The following is a 13276-nucleotide window of genomic DNA, read 5'->3' on the forward strand; positions in this document are numbered from 1 at the left end:
TACAGGGATTTTGGGTTTTCATTCCTTCCTTGCTGCACCATTCTCTCTACCCTCCTCCCCAGTTTGTTCTTCTTCCCCCGCCATCCGAATGTCTGTTTTAATTGTCCAATTGCCACAGTGCTTGTCAAGATTTTGAAATATCTTGCTAGAGTGGTACTTGACCACACAGCCTAAATTCTTTGCAAGAAAACTTTCTAGATATCACCTGTCTTTCCTTTTATTTTTTTAAAATTACTATTTGAGTCAGAATTACATAGCGTGTTGTTTTCCACTCAGTCTTTCATGGACATTTTGCTTTAGACAGTTGTTTCCTTTTAATGGAAATCTTTAGGGAAGGTCTCATGGCCTCATGGTAAGAAGCTGCACTGCAATCCTAAAGGCACACCATTCGAATCCACCAGCACACCACCACCATCAACAACTTGGAAATATTTGGTAAAAAGTCAGATGATTTATATGATCTGAAGAAAAATGAGACTATCATTTTTATTTAGTCTTTAAAAAAATTTATATTGATTTGCATACAAAATTAATGTACATTGTGGATCATTCATGCACATTGTTTTTTCCACATTCCTTCATTCACATTGTGTTTCATATGATCATTCCTATACGTTGTGTTTTATAAAATTGCTCACCCTTGATCTTTGCCCACTATTGCCCTGTCTTTTCAGATTGCCAGTGGGTCTTTCCTAATTCCTTCACTCTCTCTCTCCACCCACCGAACTTTCTCATCACCAAACATTTCTCTTCCTCCCTCCACTCTGCCTACATCCTTCTTCCTTTGGACTTTTATATACATCTTACTAGTTACCCTTCTGGTTTTACAATAATGGTCGTATGCAGCATTTGTCCTTAGACTAAGTTAGTTAACTATATGCTCTCTGTACTCTCCCATGTTATTTTTTATGAAATTACTCCTTTTTAATGCTATTTATTCCATTGTGCACATGTACCATAGTTTCTCAGTCTATTTCTTAGTGTTGATGGATGTTTGGGCTATTTCTGGTTGTTGTGGGTTTTTTTCCTTCTCAGTGATTTCATTTTACTTGTAGACATAATCCGTACCCATGGTAAAAAGTCAGATAATCAAAGGAGGTGTCGCATTGGGGATATCTTCTGTGAAGGGATCTGCACTTTAAAGTGTGAAAGAGCAGGATGTCACTTCAAAGACTGAGGTGTTCCTGATTCAGGCCATAGCCTTTTTTTTTTGTTTGGTTTTTTTTTCCCCATTTTCTTGCTATTGTGAATAACGCTGCTTTGAACATAGGTGTTCATTTTGATTTGCCTCTTGAACTCACCCTGTACAAATTCAATAAATGGGGTTTTGTTCTCTAATTTTTTAAAAAAAATTTTTAAAATTTTTATTTTTTGTGTACCATCAAATTGGATCTGACTGGGACAGGAGGAGATTGTCCCTCCTTCTCCAGCAGAGCATCTGGTGGATTTGAACTGCACACCTCTGGGATTGCAGTGGAGTTTCTTACCACTAGGCCACCAGAGCTCCCTTTTTAGTTTTTAATATAGCAGAATCTTTCTCATGTTTTTTACTGAACTCCCTTGGGTATTTGAGAATCTTTCACACACCCTGGAAATGTATGAAATATGGATTTGTGGTTTTAACTCATCAGAGCAGCTCCTCTCTATATTTCAATACTTTCACCATACACACATCTCTCAGGATAGCTCCTCGAAACGATCTTGGTGGTTAAGATAGGTCATGTGTTTTCTTCAATGTGCTTAATTGAGTTCACACCAGGCATTTGACAGAATAGGGGAAAGTTTTCTTTCCGGACTGGGAGTGAAGAGCCTTCTATCCTGCTGGTAGGGTCTGCCTGATGAGAGTGTGTCATCTTCGGGAATGAACTGGACCAAGAAACAGACTGCCTGACAGTGGCCAGGAGTCCCCGTGTAACCATGCGTCTCTGAGTATGTCATTGTTGGCAATTCCCTTTCCATTTAGAGTGACAGGAATGTACCGTGAATGACGTTTCTTGCCTAAGTTCCAGTTGGGAAGGGTCCTCTTGGCAGAGATTTTAGAGGCAGAAAGGCAGGGTCTACGGAAACGTGTCTCGACTGGGTACTGTTTGGCCAGCAGCCCTCAGTTTGTGACTGGGCTCAGGTCACTTGGGCGTTCCTTCCTTGTCCATGCTAGTGGGATGACTTCTCACTGGCCACGCCCCTTACCAGCTGTTTCAGCCAATGAGACTTAGCACTATTTCCTTATACTCTGCCAGGTCCAGAGAGTGTGGTATCTATTACCATCAGCCCAACTACCTTATCTCTCTTAAGAAGACAAGCTTAATAAATCAAAACCTCCTTTTGGCTGGCTCTTGGTGACCCTTACAAAGTTATGTTTTATTAAACTAAAATATATATTCCCTCTCTGTATTCTAAATATTAAATATAATCTTTTATGGACTTTACCCTTCTCCTTCCAGGAGCAGCAAAGCAAACTAAATAATCTTTAGTAAAATTGAGGAACATTCTGCTGTACGTAGTGATAGAAGGTTCATCTTGACCTCAAGGTTAGATGACCTCTGACAGTCTCAAAACTTTTTACATGGTAACATTTTCTTGCTAGTCTGTAAAATGTATTTTTGAGTGCTATTAAAAATCTGTTTTTCTTTCTATAGAATGGTTTGTGCTTTCCCTTCTGTTTTGCCCACAAAGGTGTAAGAAGATGACTTCAATGGTAATACTTTGTGTTGCCTTCTCTTAGGGATTCAATGATGTCTGGGCGTGAGGACAGATGGGCTGGCTGGGTACCTGGGGGTGTGAGTCGGTCATCTGCAGCCTGGTTCTCAATGCTGAGCAGTGGAAGAAGACTTCCCTTATCTCAGACTTCGCACCAGTGTGTCTGTTTCCCCAGAAAGGGTTAACCTTTGTGAGCTCGAGATGATTCAGAGCCTGCACTGTCTCCTGGAAGATAACCTCTAATAAGCTCTTGGAATATTCTTTCTGATAGTGTTTGTCCTTTCCTGGCACTTTGCACTGGGTCAGATAGTTTATATTGGACGGTGTGATCCATGGTGAGGGCCTTCGACTAGCTGGATGGTTTATACGGACGGTGTTAATTATGGTGGGAGCAGACTATGCCTGTGCATCAGCTTGGTTCTGGAAGGACCAAAGACGGAGTGGCTAAGGCTGGCCGCACGGGTGTCCTGGGTCTGTCTGCGGGACTGACCCACTGACATAAATCCTGGACACTGAGGCTTGCGTGCACTTCCCTGCTTGGCAATGCTTCACTCACTGGTTACTGGGAGATTTAAGTGCTGTCCACACAGTTCCACCAGAGGACGACAGCTGGAAGCTTACTGTTAGTCCGGCTCAGATTCCACTCTGTGCCTTTGACCTTAGCCGATTTTAATAGATTGTTTTTCTTCACTGTATAAACTGCTGTTAGTGTTGTTATTAGATGTTTTCAAGTCCATTTCAACTCTTAGCAATCCTCCGTAGAGCTAAACAAAACACTGTGGGGTCCTGCACCTGCTGTCCGGTCTCTTGGACTTTAGCATGTTGTTTCTGCCTCCATGTCCCTCCAGCTCCCTGAGGTCGGTGGGTGGACTTCCCCCAAGACAGATTGGCTGGTTCTTCAGGGCGTCCATGATAGAATCGTCATTCTTTGCCAAAAATCCCATAATTCAGATACAGCAGTTATGCTTCAAGTCTTCTCGGTCATTGTCCAGTTGCCATACTGATAGGAGGGGGATCATGCCAGACAAGGGCCAGGGCCTCAAGGGCACGTCGTGCATTTATTCTGAGTTCTCTGTGTCTTTATCATGAACCTTTGGACCTAAACGTGATCCTGGGGACCCCTGACTCTGGATGATAGGAACGATTTCAGAAAAATACTTAAAATATACAAAGATTTTTCCTTTTTTTTTTTTCCTTTAAAAGAATAATTGCATGTTATCTACCAAATGCATTTTGTCTCCTGTGGAGTAGTTGACTTCGTTTTGATTTCTTTCTACAACTGTTATTAATGGAATTTATAATGTTGGTGATTTCCTTCCTGAAATTTATCTTGCTGCTGGTGAGTCTGTAAAATATACTTCTGCCTTTGATTTATTCGTATTTTGTTTGTGATTTGAGAGTGAATGATGGGCATTTTGTGTCTTTGTTGTGTGCGGGCGAGTCTTTTACTTGCTATAATGAAAAGAGATTTTATGGAGAAACTTTTCTGAAATCCGAGACTTCCTGCTTCCTTCAACAGAGGCCTGTCTAGAATTGATCACTTTTGGACTCATTACCCCCATTTTGGCCGTGAGGGCTGCAGTGGCCACTGAGGTCCTATTGAAGTGTGAGCAGATTGTTGCTCTGTGGTGAATGCTCCCCGGTCTGCTTTCCACCTGGAGTTCTTAAGTTCCCAACTTGCTTCTTTTTCTCCTTTTATGCTTTCAAGTCCCGTTTATAACTCTCAGCTTGCCTCCCTGCAATAGTCCCTCTCCTCGCTTTCCTCGACTCCTTTTTTAATGGCTGACGGCATCGGGGCCCCGTAATTGAGCTCGTTCTAGAAAAATTTCCAAACTGAGAGTAAATAGGCTCAGAGCAGGAGCCTGGGGCGCCATTCGCTCCACGAAGAGCATCTGCTTCGTGTCATGTCTTTTAAAACACCTTTTCCAGATTGTTGCATTATTTGCTTCCTTTTTAGGTACTGGCTAGTCCAGAGAGTTAAGACAGCTCTTAAAACTGGCTGATTGATGAGTTTGTTTACTCATGCGATCAGTCCCTCATTTGCCATTTTTTTGTTGCATATCTATGCAGTTTAATGTATCTTCTTTAGCTTTAGTACTAGATGACTAAAATGACATGGACAAATTATAGATACATAAACTGTCGTCTGCTCAGCAAACAGCATGAGAGAACAGGGTGGATTTAGTTGTGAAAACTTCCAGTGAAGACCTTTTGGCCTTTATTTTCTGACAGTGATATTGAGGGTTGACGGTATTTGGTAATAAGAATGCTGTGCCCGTGAGGAGTGCGCATAAGCCCATGACCACTATCTGGCCTGTAAACTTGACCCTTTGTTGACATCCAGGAGCTGGGCTTTAAGAGTGTTCCAGGTTAACAGTTAATGGATAGTAAGTGGTTCAAGGTGCCTGTTGTTGTGTACTGTCCAGTCAGAACTGATTCATAGCTGACCCTTCCATAGGTTTTCAGAGGCTGTAAATCTTGTGGGGTGGTGGGGAGATTTCCCATTTCTGTCCTGTGGAGCAGCTGGTGGATTTGAACTGTTGGCAGCACAACTGTTGAGCACTAGGCTACTGGTGTGAAAGCAGTATTGTTTCTTTTGAACGCCTGTCTTTTCTCTGAGAACCTGGAATTTTGCTATATTAGGTAGAGGGTTGTCTACGTGGCCAGCCTCGAGTAAAACCTGCATCACTGAGGTTGATGAGCTTCCCATCTGTGCCTGGGGAAGAGTGCTGCCCATAAAATGTTGGTGCATTGCATCTGATCTCTTACTTGTTGACAATTAGATATTCTGCGTCAGTAGCTCAACCTGATTTCCTGGAAGGCATAGGTGGTGCTTGCCTCTGTCCTCCAAGGGTTTTACCCATTCTGACACACATCATCCCTCCCACAGAGCACTCGACTCCTTTTCTGGGTTTGATAATTAATTGATATTGGTCACACATCATGTACAGACTGTACTCAAAGTGGAGGATTTTATTAGTAAAGTAAGAGGCTACAATTCAGGTTCAGAAATGCTCAGGATACAGCTCTTCACTGAGAGCAGCCTCTTCTCAGGTCTTCCCACAGGCAGCTCTCTGTCTGGCCCTTGCCCCTTGATTTGGCTTTTGTCCTGCTGAGGAAGGTGTTACAAAGCTATTATAGAAGTGCTTAGAAGCACGCTGTGCTGCCAGCAAGTCTCCTTGCCATCCTCTGGTTTTGCTTCTGCTGCTGCCATTTCTGTGTCACGGCTTGCTTTCTGTCTGTTTCCAGTGATGCAGTTTTTCTCTCTGCATCCTGAGTTAAGGTTATCAGCTTATGAGTCTGAATATTCTGACTAAGGAGCCTCAGTCCAAAAGACGTACTCTGCTCCCCCCGATTCTGTCTATTGTCAAGTCCCCTTTTCTGTCTTTGAGGTGGCTCATTTTAAGCCTAACAGGAAGGTAAAACTGGTCATCTCTCTCATTACACTTCATTTGCATAGTCCACTCCCACAGGGCTTTCAATGAGAGGAAGACCCTCAATGAGATGGACTGACTCAGTGACTGCAGCAATGGGTTCAAGTGTGTGAGAGACTGTGAGGACGGCACAGGAAAGGACAGGGCTCAGATCTGTTGTTCATGGGGTCCCTTTGAGTCATACTCGACTCATTGGTGCCTAACAACATATGCATGTTTAATAAGCTAACCAATCTCATTGGTGGGCCACAAGCACCTAATTTGCATAGTCCCATCCAATCATTTAGTGAGCATTAAAAAGATGATGCCTGGAAAGGACTATGTTAAGTAATTCAGTTTGATGCTACGTGACCCTTCTTTGAAGGGAGAGAACTTTAGGAAGACAACAGTCTCTCTCTCTCTGACACTGTTTCTCCTCAAGATTGACCTCTGTCTGTTTACAGTGTTGCTAGAATAAAATGTCACCATGAATAGAGCAATACCCTGAGTCACAGAGCCTTTCTCTGAGTGGTGGAGGAGGGTGGTCTTGGGGGCGCTGGCACAAATGTCTGAGGTTTCTCAATCTCTTACTCGTCTTGTTTACCAAGCTCAGTACTAATGGTTTGGCCTGGATTATCACTGATAAATGTCAGTAGTTGTAGAGGGGCGTCAGGCCTTTTGTTTGTAGGGTCACTATGAGTCGTGTTTGACTTAAAGGCAATCAAAAAACAAAACAAACCCAAAAGGCAATTAATAACAACAGCATTGAATCTACCAGCAGTCCCTCTGAGGCAGTATCTCTCAATGTTATCAGTGTTTGACAAGTGATGCTGTTTGAACCTTAACACGCTTAAAGTCACCTGTGTGGGTCCTAGAGTTTATTTCAGAACTTTTATTATTCCCTCCCCACCAGCACCCCACCAGGATGTTTGTACTGAGGATATTGCTACTCAGAAGAGGGCTCAGGTGAGCGTTCCTGTAATTGCCTCTGTCGTTGCAGGTACGATCACATCCTCACGGAGCCTGACCCCGTGCCAGCGTATGCCCTGAAGCTGCTCGTTGCCATGACGGAACACAGCCCAGTTTTTACCAGGTATCGTGGCCTTAGATTTCCTGCTCTTGTCTCTCATCCATATGAATTTTATGTGGTGGTAAAGATGGTGCAGTTTATGAATTTCCATAATGTCATGTTTCGTGATTTGTACTATTAATCTTTTATGCTGTTTTAATTATCTTCCTGACATTTTTACCCCTTTTTGGAATTTGCAAAACACTATTCAGGGCATAATGCTTTCAGTGATGTCATAGTCTTTAAAGAGACTAAGGAGCATACTTTTAAACAAATGTCAGCAGTAACTCATCTGATACATTGAAAAGCTATTTATTTAAATCTATACTTTAGAAATTAATATTTATTTAAATTTATAGTTTATTAGTTGCACATGCTTTTAATGTTGTACTTAAGAATCCGTTGTTGAAAACGTACTCTTGAAGGTTGACTCAAATATTACAAAAAGTCAACAGTCGGCAGAGAATGAATTAGAAGATTGGGAATGTCCTCAGATGCATCAAAAAATTTCTCCAAAGTGTACAAAGAGAACCTGCAGACTGGGGGGAAAATTTGGTAATGACTAATCTGACCAGGGACTGATAACATTTATAGAAAACTCCAACAAGAAAAATACCCAAAAAAACACACTTACCAAATGGGCAGAGGAGATGAAAAGACATTCAGGTACCCTATAAACACGTGAAGAAATGCTCAAGATCATTAGCTATTGTAGTTACGTTAGGTGCTGCCAAGTCGAGTACAACTGATAGCAACCCTATGACAAAAGGATCTGAACCCTTTTCTATCCTGTTCCATCCTTACACTTCGTGATAACATTGCAGCAGTCACCACGTCAGTCCACTTAGTTGAGGGTCTTCCTCCTCTTTGCCAGCCCTCCACCCTTTCTAGTATCCTGTCTCTCCAAGGAATAGCACTAGCACCTCCTTGCAACATGCTTAAAGTATGTGAGGCAAAGCTGTGTCATTCTAGGCTCCAAAGAGCACTCAGGCTGCATCCTCTCCAAGACTTAACTGTTTTTTTTTTCTCTTTTTTTCCCCCCCTAAGACTTAACTGTTTATTTTCTTGGCTGTCCGTGGGATGTTCCGTACTCTTTTCGAACACCACAGTGCCAATTCTTTTTCTGTCATCCTTACTCATGGTCCAGCTCTCAGATGCATATTACCGAGCTGGATATCAAAATAGCAAGGAGACAGCATCTCACTTCAGCAACAAGAGCCGAGTTCAAGTAGACAGTAAATAGCATGTGCTGTTGAGAATGTGGAGAGATTAGAATTCAAATGCACTGCGAATGGCAGTGTAAAGTGGTGAGACCACAATTGAAAGTAGTTTGAAGCTTCCTTACAAACTTGGAAATAGAAATAATTTTGATCCAGCAATCCTGTATAGGTCTGGCACAAAGAATAAGTCCCAAAGATATAAGAGCTACACTGTGAACAGAAAATACACACTCAGATTAATTGCAGCATTATTCACAATGGCAAAGAAATGTAATTTCAGACTTTTGAAATGTCTTGAGACTCTTGTGATGAAGAGTCCCATTGAGTGCTAGGTTATGAAGTTCTTTCCATGGGGAATAATATGGCTAGACTGATTTTTATAGAAATATCTAGATTTTAGTTTTTGAATGTTAATAAATGAACTTGGTACAAAACCAGCACTAAAATAAGCAGAGATAAGAAATTCTTTCCCCACAGAGATTACTATTTTGTGTGTGTGTATGTGCGCGCACGTGTGTATGCTGTTTTTTTCCCCTTGGTTGTATATTCTCCTTGTAATTTTATATCTTCTTTTAAAGTGTGCATATAACCCAAGGGAACATGGTTTGAATCCACCAACTGCTCTGTAGGAGAAAGATTGGCAAACCCCTCTCATGGGATTTACTGCCTCTAAGATCCTGTTGGAGGGCTGGCTATGAGTCAGCTTTGACTGGATGGTACACAACAAACAAAATTAAGATACAAGTCACAGATTATTTAGACCTCCGCTTAACAGATTGATAGCTTTGTGTTTTATGACTTTTATGTTTATTTAATAAGACTTTTTTTTGTAAATATTTGGATTTTTTTTCATAACGTTTGGTATTAAAACAAGGCTCCAATTAATGACATTTGCCTATATGTGTATAGTACAAATAGCGACAAGTGGAAACACTGCAATAGAGGGCAGATTAACCAGTGATTCCTAGTTTTTGCATTAGTGTCACCTATGATCTGAGAGATGGAGAAGAGATAGAAAGTCAATAGCTTAATATTGTTTGGACCCACAATTAACACCCTTAGTACTATTGTTATGTGCCATCCAGTTGCTTGTGACTCATAGCGACCCTATGTATGAGACCCCTAAACCTTGCTCTATCCTGTGCCAACCTCACTGTCTCTGACATACCTATTCCCATTATCCCAGTCACTGAATTGATCCATCTCCTCTAGGGTCTTCCTCTCTTGTGCTGTCCCTCCACCCTCCCAAACATGACGTCCCTCTCTAAGGACTGGTCCCTCCTTGTAACATGCCCAAAGTATGGCAAACGAACCTTCAGAAGCCTTGCCTCCAAGGAGCAGCCTGGTTTCACCCTCTCCAGGACGAACCTGTTTTAGCAGTCCATGGTATATTCAACACTCTTGCCCAGTACCACAGTTTAAAGTCATCAATTCTCTTTCTATATCCGTAGTCATTGTCCAGCTCTCTGACGCATAGCATGCAATTGTTAAGACTATGGCCTTGATCAGGTGCACCTTAGTTTGCAGCCTGATGTCATTGCTCCTCAGTACTCTGGTGAGGTCCCTGACAGCTGACTTTGCCAGTGCAATTTGTCTCTTGATTTCTTGGCTGCTGGTACCAAGAGTGTTGACTGTGGAGCCAAGCAAACTATAACTGTTAACAATCTCAATCTCTTCACCATCCATTATGATGCTATCAATTGGCCCAGAGGTGAGAATCTTTGCTGTATTGATGTTGAATCCATATTGAAGGCTGCAGTCCTTGACCTTCTGTAGCAAGCGCTTCAGGTCCTCCTCAGTTTCAGCAAGCAGGGTTGTGTCATCTGCATTCGCAGGTTGTTGATGAATCTTCAATCCTGATGCCACATTCTTCCTTGTACAGCCCAGCATCCTGGGTGATCTGTTCTGCATACAGATTGAAAAGGTATGCAGAAAGAATATATCCCTGGCGGAAACCATTCCTGATTTTCAGCCATGCAGTGTCTCCTTGCTCTGTTCTGACGACTGCCTCCTGGTTCAAGTATAGGTTTCACATTGTGTTGTTGTTATGTGCCGTCAAGTCGCTTGCGACTCATAACGACCCTATATACAACAGCCCTAAACGCTGCTCTGTCCTGTGCCAATCGCACTGTCTCTGACACTCCCATCCCGATTATCCCAGTCACTGAATCAATCCACCTCATAGAGGGCCTTCCCCTCCTATGCTGTCCCTCCACCCTCCCAAGCATGATGTCCTTCTCCAAGAACCGGTCTCTCCTCACAACATGTCCACAGTATGTTAGACAGAGCCTCAGAATCCTTGACTCCAAGGAGCCACCCGGTTTAAACCTTTCCAGGACAAATCTGTTTGTTTTCCTAGCTGTCCATGGTATTCTCAATACTCTTCTCCAGCACCACAGCTCAAAGGCATCAATTCTCCTTCTATCCTCCTTGGTCATTGTCCAACTCTGATGCATAACAAGTGATTGTGAAGACCATGGCCTATATCAGGTTTCGCATTAGCACAATCAAATGTTCTGGGATTCCCATTCTTCTCAGACTCCGTCACAGTTTGTTGTGATCCACACAATCAAAAGCCTTTGCCTAGTCATTGAAACACAGACATTCCTCTGATAACTGTTTTCTGCCAAAATCCATCTAACATTAGCAGTCAGGAAATAGAGACGCATTGCACTGGGAAAATCGGCAGTTGGAGACCTTTCCAAATTACTGAGTAGTAGTGATGTCAATTTGAAGACTAAGGTGTGTCTGATTCATACCATAGTCTTTCTGATTACTAGCTATGTATCCAAGACCCGGACAATGAATAAAAATTACAGAAAACCATTGATGCCAATATACGGCCAAGAAGAGAATGAACAGATATGACTTGGAGAGGGTGCAGCCAAAGCCTTCTTTTGGAGGCAAGAATGAGAAGGCTTCATCTTACATAGGGCATGCTGCTAGGAGGTTTTAATTCCTTGGAGAAGGACATGATGTAGGGAAGGGTTGATGAAGGAGAGGAAGACCCTCAACCAGGTGGATTGACATGCTGACTGCTGCAATGGACTGTTGTATGTCAGGAAGTATGAGTATGGTGCAGGATAGAACAGGGCTCAGATGTTTTGTTCATAGAGTCATACTCTACTCAGTGACATCTAACAACAACAACAACACGATCTGAGGGTTCTCTCCCCTACCTGCATTCCCTCGGCAATTAAAATACCTTTGAAAGGTGTTGCTAAATATCCCCCGTCTGCATTGTACCAGTTTTGTGTCTACCAGAGTGTCTGTCTGTAGCAAATTTTTACACATTAATGTGCTTTGTTACTGTTATGGGTGAAAATTACCTCTTGTTTTTTTCCCCCCTTATTTTGTTGCGTTGTGGCTGGGTCATCGTTTGGTTTTTCATTTCCTTTTTATTACTTAATTTGTGGCCTAGTATTTGCTGATTGTAACCAAACAAAAGAGGCCAAACTCCTGCCTCAATTTTGATGAAATGGTAATGCAATGATGGATGAAATCTTCCAGAGTGACCTGGTGAGAGTATTTTGAGGCAAAACACTTGATTGTAAATGTTTGTTAAAAAGAGTGAATGCCTAGGGAGCTCTGGTGGCCTAGTGGGAAGAATCTGTGCTGTAGTCCCTAAGGTGCGTGGTTTGAATCCACCAGGTGCTCTTCGGGAGAAGTTAGGGACGGTCTTCTCCTGTGCCAGTCAGATCTGACTGGACATACCCTGAAAAGAATATTAGAATGCCTAATTGTTAGGTGAGAATGGGTTTCTAGATTAATAAAAATTGCCATGAACAGTTACTATAAATTTAACAGTAATTGGATCTTGCAGCCTCATCTTTGAAGGATGTGCATCTTAATTTAGCTTGTGCCTATTAAGAGTTCAGAGTACCACGTAATATTGTTGGAAAATTACCCATAGTATGTCAAGTGAGCCATCTGTTATGTTTTCACTCTATAGAATTTTTAGTGGATAAAGAAAACTTAAAAATCTGAGTCATAGTACAAGTGAGAGTTTATTGTCCAGCTTCAAATAAGGGCAAGAGTAAGCTCAGATGTGTATTGTCCTGGACAGACGTTTCACTGTAAGCACTGTTTTCCTGGTAGATCCGTTCACTGAGTAGACCGCAGCCAGTGGAGTTTTTTGCCGTGAAAGTGCAGTTTGACTGTGTGGTGTAATATTGCCGACTCCTCTGGGCTGGGCCCTTTTCTCACTCCATAATTTTATAGTACGTTGCACCAAACCATTGCTCTTACGGAGAGCAATCCTCTGGTAGCTTGTTTCTATTAAGAACTAATTGTCTTTGAGCAAATCTTTGTTAGCAAACAAACGAAATTTTAACATCTTTGCAACAAAATTTAGCCCATCTTCTCAAATTAAAAACAAGTTCATGCTTTGTATTGAATTTTTAGTATTTATGATATCTCGAAAATATTAGAGCTATTTATTGTATATGACAAGTATAATAATCTTTTTTGAAAGAATAAAACTTTAGGGGTTTCCTAAATGAAGGTCACAGCAAGTCAGGGGTGTAGTCTTGTACTAAAGGATCTTCTAAACGGTGAAGAACTTTCTCCTTTAATAGTTAGTCTTCAGCTCACTTCCTTTGTTGGTTTTTGGTTCATTTGACTGATACCTTTGTGAGATACTCATCAGCAACTACTAAATGATGACAGTAATACAGGACAAGCTAGATGAACTTAGCACCCTCACAGCGCTTAGAATTAGCTTCAGGAGATATACTTATGAACAGACTTTTATAAAACAATATGAATATTTCAAAGGTAGACTTCTATCCAGAGGATTGTGGAAGCTTGTAAAAGAATTTCACCTGGCCAGATATGTCACATTGCAACTTGCGTAACCTGTCTGTATTACCTCAGGT

The 13276-nt window shown here is 41.8% G+C and overlaps 1 protein-coding gene across 1 annotated transcript in view; it reads left to right on the top strand.

The window, feature by feature from the left end:
• Positions 1–13276, top strand: part of ULK4 (unc-51 like kinase 4) — a 483261-nt gene that overhangs the window by 161789 nt on the left and 308196 nt on the right. The window contains exon 29 of the mRNA XM_006893067.1: positions 7111–7203. Coding sequence (XP_006893129.1) covers positions 7111–7203 — 93 coding nt within the window. The remainder of the gene's footprint in view (positions 1–7110; positions 7204–13276) is intronic.

Source organism: Elephantulus edwardii, unplaced genomic scaffold, assembly GCF_000299155.1.
Source record: "Elephantulus edwardii isolate Elephantulus edwardi_28Jun2011 unplaced genomic scaffold, EleEdw1.0 scaffold00121, whole genome shotgun sequence".
Classification (NCBI taxonomy): Eukaryota; Metazoa; Chordata; class Mammalia; order Macroscelidea; family Macroscelididae; genus Elephantulus; species Elephantulus edwardii.